The following is a 13111-nucleotide window of genomic DNA, read 5'->3' as shown; positions in this document are numbered from 1 at the left end:
ACAACTATTCTCACCGTTTTCAACAAGTCATTCATTGAAAGTGTCTTCACCTATTGCTTCCCTTGCTGGTTTGGCAACTGAGGAAGAATTTTAGCATTTATCTTTTATCAAGTATATAATACAGTGAACTATCTGCCTTTGCTCATATGCCTTTTGCTTAGCAACAGTATTAAAGGATAATTCAAGCATATGAATTGACCTTTTGACATGAATGCTACAACCGCAAAATGTCCAGCTCATTTCACATCTTCTGTTCTCTTACTTCTGTTTGTCTATATAAAATAAAATTGCTTCTTAAGAAGAACGTGGTCAATTACAAAGAAATCTATAGTAGAAAGAAAAAAACAACTCCAAATATGGGAACTTAGAACTTTCCTGTGTGAATCTGCTGTATAACACTAATTGCATTTACCATCTCTTTGGAGAGGTTACTCACACCAGCAGGCATATCACTCTGCAGCACAACTGGCAGCCCCCACTAGAGCTCAGCAGGTATGAGCCTGGTCAGTACCTCGAGGGGAGATCTCCTGGGAAAAACTAAGGTTGCTGCTGGAGGAGGTGTTAGTGGGGCCAGCAGGGGGCACTCAGCGTGTGGTCTGTGTGGGTCCTAATGCCCCAGTATAGTGAGGGGGACACTGGACTGTAAACAGGCACTGTCCTTCAGATGAGACTTAAACCGAGGTCCTGACTTTCTGTGGTCATTAACAATCCCAGGGCATTTCTTGAAATAGGCAGCCATGATTTGAGATGCCACCTTTAAAGGCACTATATAAAATAAAGTTGATTATTATTGTGTGAGGTAGCAACGGGTTATGGTGCTGAAAACATCTGCAAGACAGTAACAGGGCTGAAAACATGTCGTTTGGACTAACATCGACTTAAATGTGTACTTATATTAGAGAAACACTGCACATCACTGATGTCAACTGCTCGTTATGGTGGTCCGCTTTAGATGTTTTTTGGGAATATTAGCAAGGATTATACATTTATTGGATTTTTACTGGATTGTTTTTTTCATCATTGGTATCTGTTTTAACGGAATGTTGCCTTTTGATATGTGCTCGTCTCTGTGCGACCGGGAAGACTTAACTAATTTTCCTGTGAAAATGTCACGGATGTCCAAAGGGACTAACTGTGGGGAGCAGGAGAGCAGAAAAAGACCCATATGCGTAGCGGCGAGACGGGAAAAAGGCCCGGGCTCATTAGTGCAAAGAGTTCAGGAATGCCGTATAGAAACCTATGCCCTCAGGGAGCAGACGTGGGGCGCCCTGGTGCTAGGCGGGTCTCAGGACATCCGAACGTCAATGCTGAGCGAGGACAGAGTGCAAGACCCGGAAATATATAGCCCAAGGGAAAGAGAGGGACAGAAAGGACTGCAGGCCGGAAACTAGGGACAGGATAGAGAAGGAGCTCCCTCTGGCTGCAGAGGGCGTGACAGAAAATGCGATGTTTTAGCATTTATTAGGAGTGGTTAATGGGGAAAAAAAAGTGATTTGTGTGGTGAGCAATAATCTGTTCTGTTAAGAAGTTGTTGGGGCATCTCGTTCAGAAAATGTAATAATATAATTATTATATTTTAAACCCTCGCTATAAGCGTACTTGATTTATATGTGTTTTGCTGGAATTAAGTCACTTCCTTTGTGATCTTGCTTCTTTAATAATAATAATAATAATAATAATAATAATAATAATAATAATAATAATAATAATAATAGCTTACACTTACAGAACGCTTTTCTGGACACTCCACTCAAAGTGCTTTACAGGTAATGGAACTTGAACTTGAACTTTATTGCCATATGTAACCGGTACTGGTACAATGGAATTCTTACTTACAGAAAGTCTCTCGATTGTAAAATAAGTGTAAAAAACAAAACAAAGTGCAAACAGTGCATCAAGACAATGTACAAACAAACAATAGACAATGTGCAAGTAAACATGTAGACAGTTTGAATGTAAACAATACAGACGTGTAAACAATGACTGGAGATGTGCAATAGATAAGAAATCATAAAGAGGTAGATGGTGATGGTGTAGGTGTGGTCCAAGGGGGATGGCTAAATGTGTTCGCCAGTCTCACAGCTTGTGGATAGAAGCTATTGAAGAATCTAGTGGTAAGTGTCCATATGCTCTTATATCTCTTGCCTGAGGGCATTGGGGTGAAGAGCTCATGCCCGGGGTGGTGACTGTCCACTGTGATGGCCAGAATTCTACCACAGAAGCGGTCCTCATAGAGCTGTTTAATCTCGGTGAGACCGCAGACGATGATCTTCTGGGCCATATTGACCATTCTCTGCAGTGCCTTTCTTTCTCGCGAAGAGGTGTTGCCATACCACACGGTGATCTCGTTGGTGAGGACGCTCTCGATGGTGCAGCGGTAGAAGTTCACCAACACATGTATTGGCATCCCCCATCGCTTGAGGCACCTCAAGAAATAAAGACACTGCTGAGCCTTCTTCATGATAGAGTCAGTGTTCACAGTCCAGGTTAGATCTTTAGAGATGTGAATTCCACAGATGGGGAATCCCACTACCGCCACCAGTGTGCAGCCCCCACCTGGATGATGCGACGGCAGCCATAGTGCGCCAGAACGCTCCCCACACACCAGCTCTCAGTGGGGAGGAGAGCAGAGGGATGGAGCCAGTTCAGAGAGGGGGATTATTAGGAGACCATGATGGGTAAGGGCCAATGGGAAATTTGGCCAGGATGCCGGGGTTACAACCCTACCCGCTCTTCTGGTTCCCCGACTTAACCATATATAAAGAACAAAATATGCAAAAACTTTGTTTTAATCTGAAACTGTATATACAAAGATTTTAAAGCCACTATGTACAATAGATTTTTATAATTATAATCATTCACTGATGATAACTTCTCATGAGTATGTATATTATATTGACATTTATATTAGTTATATTTACATATCACAGCATGTTAAATATTCATTTTAAATCCATGAGCTCTTCAGCCTTGTCTGGTAGTGAGGACGAATCAGATGTTAAATTGAGGAAGGGAGACAGTAGCTTGAGCCCCACCCCCCAAACAGACTGAGAAAGGGTTCATTGTCACACAGATGAGCACTTTTGTAAGACAATGTGAGGCTCTGAACCTCAGCAGCCACAAATCCTGCTCCTGTGTCAATGTTAGAGGGGTTATAATTTTTTTAATTGATTCATGGCCTAACTTGTCCTCCCTATTCACTAACATTGTAAGACAGAGAGAGAGAGGGGTTCATACAGACACACTGACTGGACACTCCAGTACATTGTAGTGGTTTGATGGGTTTACTGAGACAATTATTAATTGTAGCAGTAATCACAAGGTTGTTTGTTGGGGCTTTTAGGAAATCAATCGTCAGAACAACTAACATGTCACGATTATAGTTCCCCCTCCTTAAGGGTGCTCCAGCCCTTTCACTTAAGACTTTATTCTATGCACCTGCTCCCTATTCCCAGCCCACCTTAAAAGCCAGGCGCTGACGCTCATCCGGGCTCTGCATCTGATTTCCATATCGTGCGAGTCCGGGACCTGGAAGCGCCTGGTCCCGTTAAGGTTTAAACCTCTGTTCCCGTTCCTGTTCCCCGTCCGCCGGTTCCGACCCGGTCTTCGTGGTTTTTAATTCTTTGTTCTGACGGATCTCCTGGTTTTGGACTTACCCTTATGTTTTGGATATTCCCTAAGGACTACTCTTTTGGATTGTTCGCCTCGGCCACACCTCCCCCGTGCACCAGCGCACCTTGGACACGCCCCCCTGTCTTCAGCCCCGTTTTCCTGCATGACGTTTCCCTAGTGTTTCCCCCACTCCGTCGGACTGTGTCGTCCGCATAGGGTCCGGAAAGAACTGTTCGTTACATAACAACGCACACACACTGGTTCAATACACGAGATACATTTATTAATATAAATTGTGCACCAAACATATACTACTCTGCCTGGATACGAGCGGCAGACCTTACTGTGAGGGTTATCAATATACAAGGTATATAATCTCGAAGAGATGCAAACACAAAGAGATACACAACAGAGAATATATGTCAATATATATCGTTCGGTTACCAAATCGCTAATCAGTGTTATTACCCACTGTTACTCTAAACTCGGAAGTAAATACATTACTCATAAATTAAATTGATAACAACTTGTGTTGAGGTACAATTGCATTCTCGAGACGCAATGTAGAACATGGGGTTTACTTATCCACTGTGTTTGGATTTGGAATTTCCCGGCACGAACACCAAACCAGCGGACAGGCTCTGTTGCAGCCTCTGTTCCAGCGATTGTCCAATGGGCATTGTGTCGGCGTCCTCTGGCTACCGGCCAACCAGTCAAGGTGCAGCTCGGAGTAGGATGGGCGGAGGAATCTGACTGCGGCGTGCAGGGCAGTCATTGCTCCGAGGGGATCTACCAGCAGTCCGGCTGGGTAGTAGAAAGTCTCTAAGCACAGAGTGTGACTGCGAGTCCTCACAAGTCACTCTTTTGCCTGGGAAGAAGCTGGTTCGTTCCCGGTCCAGCGCTGCTTCTGAATAAGCTATTCAGGTTGTCGACGACGGTCCAACTGTAGGCTGTCGTTGATCAAGCGGAGCATTCACGTTGGTAGAATTCTTAGTACGTATGGGATCCTCGGCCTCGCGCTTAGAACAAAGTCCAAGTCCTTTTGCAGACAACAGTAGTTGTCACGTGATTGTCTCTGAGGATGCGCGAAAATGGCCAAGGAGAACCCCGATCTGAGCTTGCGCTCCCTTTTTGACCAAGACCCAGATGTGTGCTGATTAGTTGAGAGTTTGGAGGGCATTGGAGACCCACGTGGTATTACCACGCCCTGCCAGTCCCTGATTGGTTGGTCAAGGTGAGATATAAGTCACTTACTCTTGACACTTAGGAATGCAGTCCAGATGTCCATTCGGCACTCCCTAGACTGATAGGCGCCAATGGATGACCATTGATCATGATAGCCAGGCTTAGCTAAGTGCATCCCAGTCTGGGAGCTTGTTCCTTATCAAAAGAAAACATCTTAAATCAGCCTGCATGAATACTTTCTCTGTGGCTGCACCACAGAGATGGAGGGTGAGATGGGGCCTCCTTTAGGAAAGCATACCAACGCTTAATTCTGTCTTATTAACAAGCATTGCCGCTACAGTGGGATCTTGAATGCGAGTTTGCAACAACACGGCGACTTGTTGTTCTGCATCGTAAGTATATTTTATTACCGAGATGTAATAACTGGTCTGAGAATTGGGACAGCAGCTCCCCTTTAACCACATGGCTGTCCTTGGGCCAAGTATAGAAGGGGGAGGATGATCACACATAGTCCAGATAATTTACTTAGGTGAATTAATGTTGGCATCAATTAATAGGACTGCCGTATCATGTAATGTTCGACACCTCCACTGGCCTGACAACACTACAAGAAAGGGTCCAGTCAGCTGCCGTAACTACCGCCGAAAGAGTCACATGTGACTGGCAGCCGGTAAGTTGTTGGCTCCTGACGTAGCAAAAATGGAGCTGTCTACTGCTCGGCTCCCAGGTGACTCTGGGAGATGACTGTAAACTACATAACATAACCTGTGGTCCTGCCGCCAGCCTAGAGTTACTGGGTTGAAACCCCGATACTGGCCATCTAGGATTGGGTGGGTTCGAGGACAGGGGGGTGATGAGATCAAGAGGACATTTGGGGGGAAAAAGGGTATGAAATGAAGTATCTATGGAAAACGTTGCAAACATGATAAAAGAGACACCTTACAGACAAATCCCCCCCACCCAGACAGAGTCTTAGAGGAGCAGGTTGTAGCGGCGAGGCTTAATAATAAGGCAGAATTAAGTGTTTCTGAGCTTTCCCAAATTAGGCCTCATTTCTCTGTTCATCTCTGTGGTGCAGCCACAGAGAAACCATTCATGCAAGGTGATTTAAGGTCCAAGGACAGCTCCCAAAGGGGGATGCACTTAGCTAAGCCTGGCTATCATGATCAATGGTCACCCATTGGCGCCTATCTGTCTAGGGAGTGCCAGTTGGACATCTGGACTGCATTACTAAGTGTCAGGAGTAAGTGACTCATATCTCACCTTGATCAACCAATCAGGGACTGGTAGGGCCGAGTAACCCACGTGGGACTCTGATACCCATGGAACTTTCAGCCAATCAATGAGCTGAAGTTCCTCCAGGTAAAAACAGGCAACACAGAGAGCCTGGGAGATTCAGATTCAGATTTAGACAAGATTCAGATTCAGATTCAGATTCAGATTCAGATTCAACAATTCTAAAGGGAATTCAAAGGAGAATTCCAGGGCAGGACGGCCCAGGAGCAGAAGGCTCCCAAGGGCAGGACATTCTCGCAGCGCGCCTCCTGACCATCCTGAGACTCAGCCCGGACAACCACGGAACGGCCAGTGTGTCCGAGTGCCAGAACTTTCCTTTGTTCTAAGAGTCTAGAGTGGAGGTTGCCAGAGAGTAACCAGCAGCAGGCCTCCTGAACAGGTCGGAACTGTGGACAGCTGAATCACTATTCAGAACTAGCTCTTCATCAGGAACGAACCGGTCCTCTTCCTGACTTGCTAGGACCCACAGTCATCTTTTCTCCTGTGCACAAACTGTGCTAGTTAAACAACACCAACTAGCCGGTCAGTGAGCATCAGCAGCGCACCGTCGCAAGCCGCACAGCACAGCCTGGCACGGAGCCAGAGAGCGCGGATTGGACAGCAACAGCCTGCAACTGTTTCTTTGAGTCCGCAGGAGATCTGAATCCCCAAAGATTGGATGAGTATTCAACTTCAATGCATTACAGCTCGAGAATTCAATTGTTATCCCAACCAGTTGATATCAATTTAATTCCTAAGAGTTATGTACTTGTTTTGAGTATCTAATGTAGAAGTTGTAACCAAGTTCACTTTACGAAACGGTCTAAATGGATGATATACTGAACATATGTCCTCTTGATATGTGTAACACTTTGTAACTGATTGAATATATCTCTTTTTTATTCTGATAACCCTCTCGATAAGATCTGTTAGTTTTACATGCATATTCTATGTATTAATAAATGTATCCTCGTGTATTAGTACCTGTGTGTGCGCGTTGTTTGAGTTATGTCGCATGGTTGGATTCTAAAGCCATCAAAAGAATCAACTTTGTGATTTACTGCTACAATTAATAATTGTCTCAGTAAATGCCCAAACCCTACAGAACTGGTGCCTTCAGAGAGCCACTACATTACATATTTGGCGTCCCTGAACCGGTTTTCCCTACAAGGTCATTGGAATTTACATATTGTCTCACAACTGAAGTGCTGTGATCGTCCTCCCTGGTAGATCTCACTCCTGTCACTGCTCAGTTCTCAGTTTCCACAAGTTGGACATCTGAGTTGCCTCTGTCCGGGGTACCTGAGACTGAGCGATCTCACACTGCGGGATCTGAGGCTGGGGTAGCTATGTCTGAAGATGGCACAGTCAAGGTAAGTGTTTATATATCCTGATAAACCCATTTCCTAACGATTTTTTAGCACTCTATCATTTTTCTCTGTCTTAAGAGAATCCAGGGTATGGGCTTCAACAACATGGATGTGCAGCTTGTTCCACATCCCCACCACCATTTTTGTAATGTAGTACCTTGTTTCAGAAGAGCAGTGGTCCAGTACAGCCTCGTGTGGTACTCCACTAATTACATCACTGATATAATTAAGAGCAGTGGTCCCAGTACAGACCTCTGTGGTAAGCCACTAACTACACCACTGATATAATTAAGAGCAGTGGTCCAGTATAGACCTCTGTGGTACTCCACTAATTACACCACTGATATAATTAGGAGCAGTGGTCCAGTACAGACCCTGTGGTACTCCACTAATTACATCACATATATAATTAAGAACAGCAGCGGTCCCAGTACAGACCCCTGTGGTACACCACGAGTTATATCAATTATATAATTAAGAAGAGCAGTGGTCCAGTACAGACCCCTGTGGTACTCCACTAATTACATCAATGATATAATTAAGGGCAATGGTCCCAGTACAGACCCCTGTGGTACTCCACTAATTCCATCACTGATATAATTAAGAGCAGTGGTTCAGTACAGACCCCTGTGGTACTCCACTAACTACATCACATATATAATTAAGAAGAGCAGTGGTCCAGTACAGACCCTTCTCTGTACCCATTGTTTTATACTCAGTAGCCAATGTTTCTTCCTACTCTGTCTCACAGACACCTCCTGTGCTTCCACACTCCAGTTTCTGTCTTCAGACTAGTCTTGACGGGAGCTGTGTGAGATGCAGGTACAGAGGCAATGTGCTGTCTGCTGTTTGTTCTGTGTGCTGGAAAGCGCCTTGTAAAGTTTCCCTTCTGAAACTTTACAAGGCCACAAGTCTACAGAGTTGTTTGCTTCTAATTCTCTATATTGGTTTGCTGATTTCATTTCACACCTGCCCTCACCTCTCTCAACCTCGCACCACTTGATTGGCCACTCTGCCTGTCCCCTGCCCACCTCCTCCTTTCTCCTGGCTTTTGTTTTCCCATCTTTGCTTACACCCAATGAAGGCTCTTTTTCTTTGTTCAACGTCTCTGCTTGGTCCGGAGGTCTTGACGTGCAGTTGGAGCTCACAGGTTTTCTCTGCAGTTTCGCTTTCAGCAGCAGAGGCTGCTACGCGTGCAGTATCACAGGCCTGAGGTTTGTCATGGCCTTGCCAGCCGAAGTGCAGTACTGGACTGAGCCTTTCAGAGCTGAGCCCTCCCTCCTCAGCAGCCTGCAGCCTGTCAGCCCCACCTACAACATCAACTGTCCCGTCAGTAATGTGCTGGAGCTCGTCTGCTTTCCCCACTCTGAAACCTCACCAGGTCAGACACACCTGGGGCTCCACTGCACACTGGTGTAGATCTCACACAGCTGGGGCTCCACTGCACATTGGGGTAGATCACACACAGCTGGGGCTCCACTGCACACTGGGATAGATCAGACACAGCTGGGGCTCCACTGCACACTGGGATAGATCACACACAGCTGGGGCTCCACTGCACACTGGGGTAGATCAGACACAGCTGGGGCTCCACTGCACACTGGGGTACAGTCTCACAGAGCTGGGGCTCCACTGCACACTAGGGTACATCACACACATCTGGGGCTCCACTGCACACTGGTATAGATCAGACACAGGTGGGGCTCCACTGCACACTGGGGTAGATCACACACAGCTGGGGCTCCACTGCACACTGGGGGCAGATCAGACACAGCTGGGGCTCCACGGCACACTGGTGTAGATCAGACAGAGCTGGGGCTCCACAGCACACTGGGGTAGATCACACACAGCTGGGGCTCCACTGCACACTGGGGTAGATCACACACAGCTGGGGCTCCACTGCACACTGGGGTAGATCAGACACAGCTGGGGCTCCACTGCACACTGGTGTAGATCAGACAGAGCTGGGGCTCCACTGCACACTGGGGTAGATCACACACAGCTGGGGCTCCACGGCACACTGGTGTAGATCAGTCACAGCTGGGGCTCCACTGCACACTGGGGTAGATCACACACAGTTGAGTCTTCTCTGGACAGAGAGGGGTTGTGTCTTATGAAGAAGCTGAGTCTAATGTGGGGTTTTCCTGTCTCCTCCTTGTCACAGATATCTGGGCTCAGCTGAAGGTGGCCCACAGACTGGATGGAAATACAGAAATCATTCAGCCCACGGGAGTGACAGATTCCCATGTTGAAGTCAAAGTGGATAGATTCTCTCCTTTCACCATCGTACTGAAAATCCTTGGGTTTAAAGTGGAGGTGAGAGGTCAGCTGCTGCTGTTGCTCCTGAAACTATCTTCCAGGCAGAAGCTCATTGTCCTGCTACTGTCCTCCAATGTCAACATGGAAGAGGTGAGACCAGGCAGCTCTTCAAAGACACACGGAGCGTTTTAATGTCCTGATCTTCAATCCCAGACAGAAATAAATTATTACCTCAACAGTCTGGAAGAGGGAGAAAGAGACTCGATAGCATTTTATTCTACAGTCTGTCAGTGAGCGTTTCTAAGGATTCCTCCTGGTGTCCTTTTGTCTAGTGGGATGTGTGGAATGAGTCCATAAGCAAAGAAGAAAAATTACAAACAAGACAAGGTGTTTTAGCCCATGGAGCTCCTTTTAGGGATACAGTATATATAACAGTAGAGTCTAAAGATTCTAACTGAAAAATCAAACACAATGTCAGAAAGTGTACTTTCTCAAATCCATTGACTTCAAATAACAACTGTAAAACATTGTCAGCTCTCCTGATGTTGCCATTAAGACCGACACTTTCACATGTTCATTACGAAGGTGAAATCGAAGTACACTGGGTACAAATTCATTCCCACTTTTTCAAACTGTGTCCTGGAGTCAACGGAATACAGTCTATCATGTGGGATAGAGGGATCGACAGTCCAGCCAAAGGTAGGCTCTGTACCTGCAGACATGACTCTGCACACGAACACAACTGATCTGTCAGGACAGGACACTCTTGAGCACAAAGATAACATTTTGCACATTTCTCCTGTAAACTTTAGGGGCCACATTGAACTTCAGGACAATTTTTTTCCCTTTCTATTAACGGTAATGAAATGTTTTTCAGTACAAAAACACAGAGGCTGACATGTGAACTTGATCCAAACACAAATATCTTAAACTTCTTGGACATTGGAGAGTTGCACTAACATTCAACAGATTTTTGGAGCTGCTATGTTCCCTATCATGAACCACAAAGAAAAGACTCTTTCAAAGTTGAATACGTTTTTAAAAAAATTAATTGAGACCACTGCAAGTACAGGGGGAGATATATCACGGACTGTTCCTATGACCCATATAGAGATTTACATGTGTGTGAATTTTACATCAGGCATGTTATTTCTTTTCCAGAAACACTTGTTTTTCCTAGATTACGACCCTAACTTCCACAGGACCTTTGAAGTCATACTTTCCAAGGAGGTGAAGGAGCTGGAACTGGAGCTGTTTAGATCGGAGAGTAAAGAACTGAGAGTCTGGTCTGGGAAAGTGCTGCTGGAAGGTGGGACCTTCCAGGTGGGTCATTGACCACAAATGACCCTTTTTTCCATAAGCGTGGTCCTACAATTGAGTGTGTGAAGTGTGTATTGTGTTGTGTTCAGTGGGTAGTGATTCAGTGATAGTTATAGTATATTGTGAGTGTGTGGTGTGTTTTGTTGAGTGGATATGGTGTGTAATAGGTTTGGTATATTGCGAGTGTGTCTGGTGTGTTGTGTTGCATGAGTCTGGTGTGTGAATAAGTCATCCTGCCCTGTTCAATCCAAGCAGTTTAACAGCCTCCTATCACAGATAATGTTTAAAACATAAAGGAAAAAACTAACTTCACTTTCAGCTGTTTTAGTTTCTTCAAGCTCTGCGTTTCTTTCACAGATGCTGTAGAAGGAGTGGCTCCTCCAACAGCCCGTGGTGAGTTTCAGTTCCTAACTCTTTGGGGAGCTGAGTGTGAACTAGTGAGCGTTCAACACAATCCAGCCTGCTTCTTGAAGAGCACAAGCGTTATGCAAGTTATACAAAGCTCGGTTGTCAGTGTCTTGGGCATCACTTTCTCTGAATAAAACAAAGACTTGTCACATGAAAGATACAGCTTCCTGCCATGAGGAACCCATGTTAAATCACCCTCTGCTACTTTAGCCCACTGACTCCCGGAGCGATAGCTGTTACTGAGCCCTACTTGCCTGCATGTCCAGTTTTTTTTGTGTTTGTTTTGTAGTTGCTGTTCATGGTCTTAAGGAAGAGAAAAAGATTATTTAGTATAATAATCAACAACAGTATGCACATCATTTTAGCCGATCACTATGATAGCGATCTATAGTGAAAGGATGAAAAATGTAAATATAATATCATTAATTATTTTACAGCTATAGTTGGCTTATTTGAGTAGAACTGCATTATTCACTGAACTATGTAATGGTCTGTATGGTATTAGTTGTTTAGGGTGGGTTTTGAGTGAACTTGGCTTCGGTTCAGAACGGGGTGGATTTTTTCCCATAAGAAATAATGGCATTTTTATTTTTGATTTATGATCTCCCACCTTCCGAACAGAAACATACCTGGGTATGAGTGTGTTAACAGAAACTGGGTAAAGAGAAGCAGCTGGAATGTGTCTACACAACTCAAAAATGTTGTGCTATCATGGCAAATTACACTACCCATAATTCCACTGGGCAACATCCTGCTGTATTTGCAGCCTGCAAGTCGCTAAGCTGCCTGTCATTCACAACCCATCCTGAGTCTGGTGTTTTCAGAAGTAGCTGTCTTGCTGTTGAGTCACTTGGGATGCCCACAGTAGCACGGTCTATTTAAGAGGGTGAGATCATATCTGAAGCTGATGACAATTATAGATTAATATTGCTGTGACTAATTAATAAACTGTGACTCTTGTGGTCGCCTCTCTTCCTCCAGTAGGAGGTCACTTTGTGGACAGACACCACACAGAGCTGGTCAGAAGGGTCACCAGGGTTGAGCCCATCCTGGACAGCCTGCTACAAAAAAACATCATCACCCACGAGGAGTACAGTACGATCTGCTCCAGAGGTACCCCTTCCGAGAAAATGAGGGAGCTGCTGTTGGGTCCCATGGTCTCCTCTGGGGACAGGAGGAAGGATGAGCTCCTGAGGATCTTGGCAAAGGAGTATCTCTATTTGATGGCAGACCTGAAGGGACAGGAGTTTTCATAACACCCTCTTTGTGAGAGTCGCGGGTCTGAGGTGAACAAACCTTTACAGGAAACCCTTTCCCACCCGGCCCGCTGTCGACTGTGGAGCCACCAAAGCTGAGAGGAGGGACCCCATCCTGTGTTCGAGCAGGAGGAAGGTACAAACACCCTGGTCAGCTGAACACGGACCCTGACGACTGACCAGGAGGAGGGAGGACAGCACAATGTAAAAACCAGCCTATACTCCCCAGCAGGCAAGAGAGAGAGCAGGAGTGGCTCTGGAAACACCCTAGGATTATATTTTAACTTGTTATTCTGTTTCAAATTAGTTTGATTTCTATACAATTTATATTCTACAGTTTGACATTTTTAACTAGCCACGTTGAAATGCGTTGGTCTCACACAGCTTGTTATCAATCCCACTCGCAAAAAAGTACCTTTGTCTGAA

The 13111-nt window shown here is 45.4% G+C and overlaps 1 protein-coding gene across 8 annotated transcripts; it reads left to right on the top strand.

Moving 5' to 3' along the window:
* The first annotated feature begins 4840 nt into the window (after positions 1–4840).
* Positions 4841–13111, top strand: LOC148670595 (NACHT, LRR and PYD domains-containing protein 1b allele 2-like). Of its 8 annotated transcripts, none has more exons than XM_088632534.1 (10): positions 4841–5781; positions 7244–7445; positions 8194–8264; positions 8606–8823; positions 9607–9851; positions 10287–10400; positions 10863–11010; positions 11379–11414; positions 12196–12315; positions 12411–12497. In XM_088632534.1, the coding sequence occupies exons 2-9, from the start codon at positions 7422–7424 to the stop codon at positions 12309–12311; spliced, it is 972 nt and encodes a 323-aa protein (XP_088488660.1). In that variant the 5' UTR covers positions 4841–5781; positions 7244–7421; the 3' UTR covers positions 12312–12315; positions 12411–12497. The 8 variants fall into 8 exon arrangements, with proteins under 8 accessions (XP_088488660.1, XP_088488661.1, XP_088488662.1 ...); XM_088632535.1 differs by having other exon boundaries at positions 12414–12484; XM_088632536.1 differs by having other exon boundaries at positions 4844–5781; positions 12254–12315; positions 12411–12548.

This window comes from Lepisosteus platostomus, chromosome 5, assembly GCF_059453375.1.
Source record: "Lepisosteus platostomus isolate fLepPlt1 chromosome 5, fLepPlt1.hap1, whole genome shotgun sequence".
NCBI lineage: Eukaryota > Metazoa > Chordata > Actinopteri > Semionotiformes > Lepisosteidae > Lepisosteus > Lepisosteus platostomus.
This window is presented reverse-complemented; position numbering and strand designations above follow the sequence as displayed.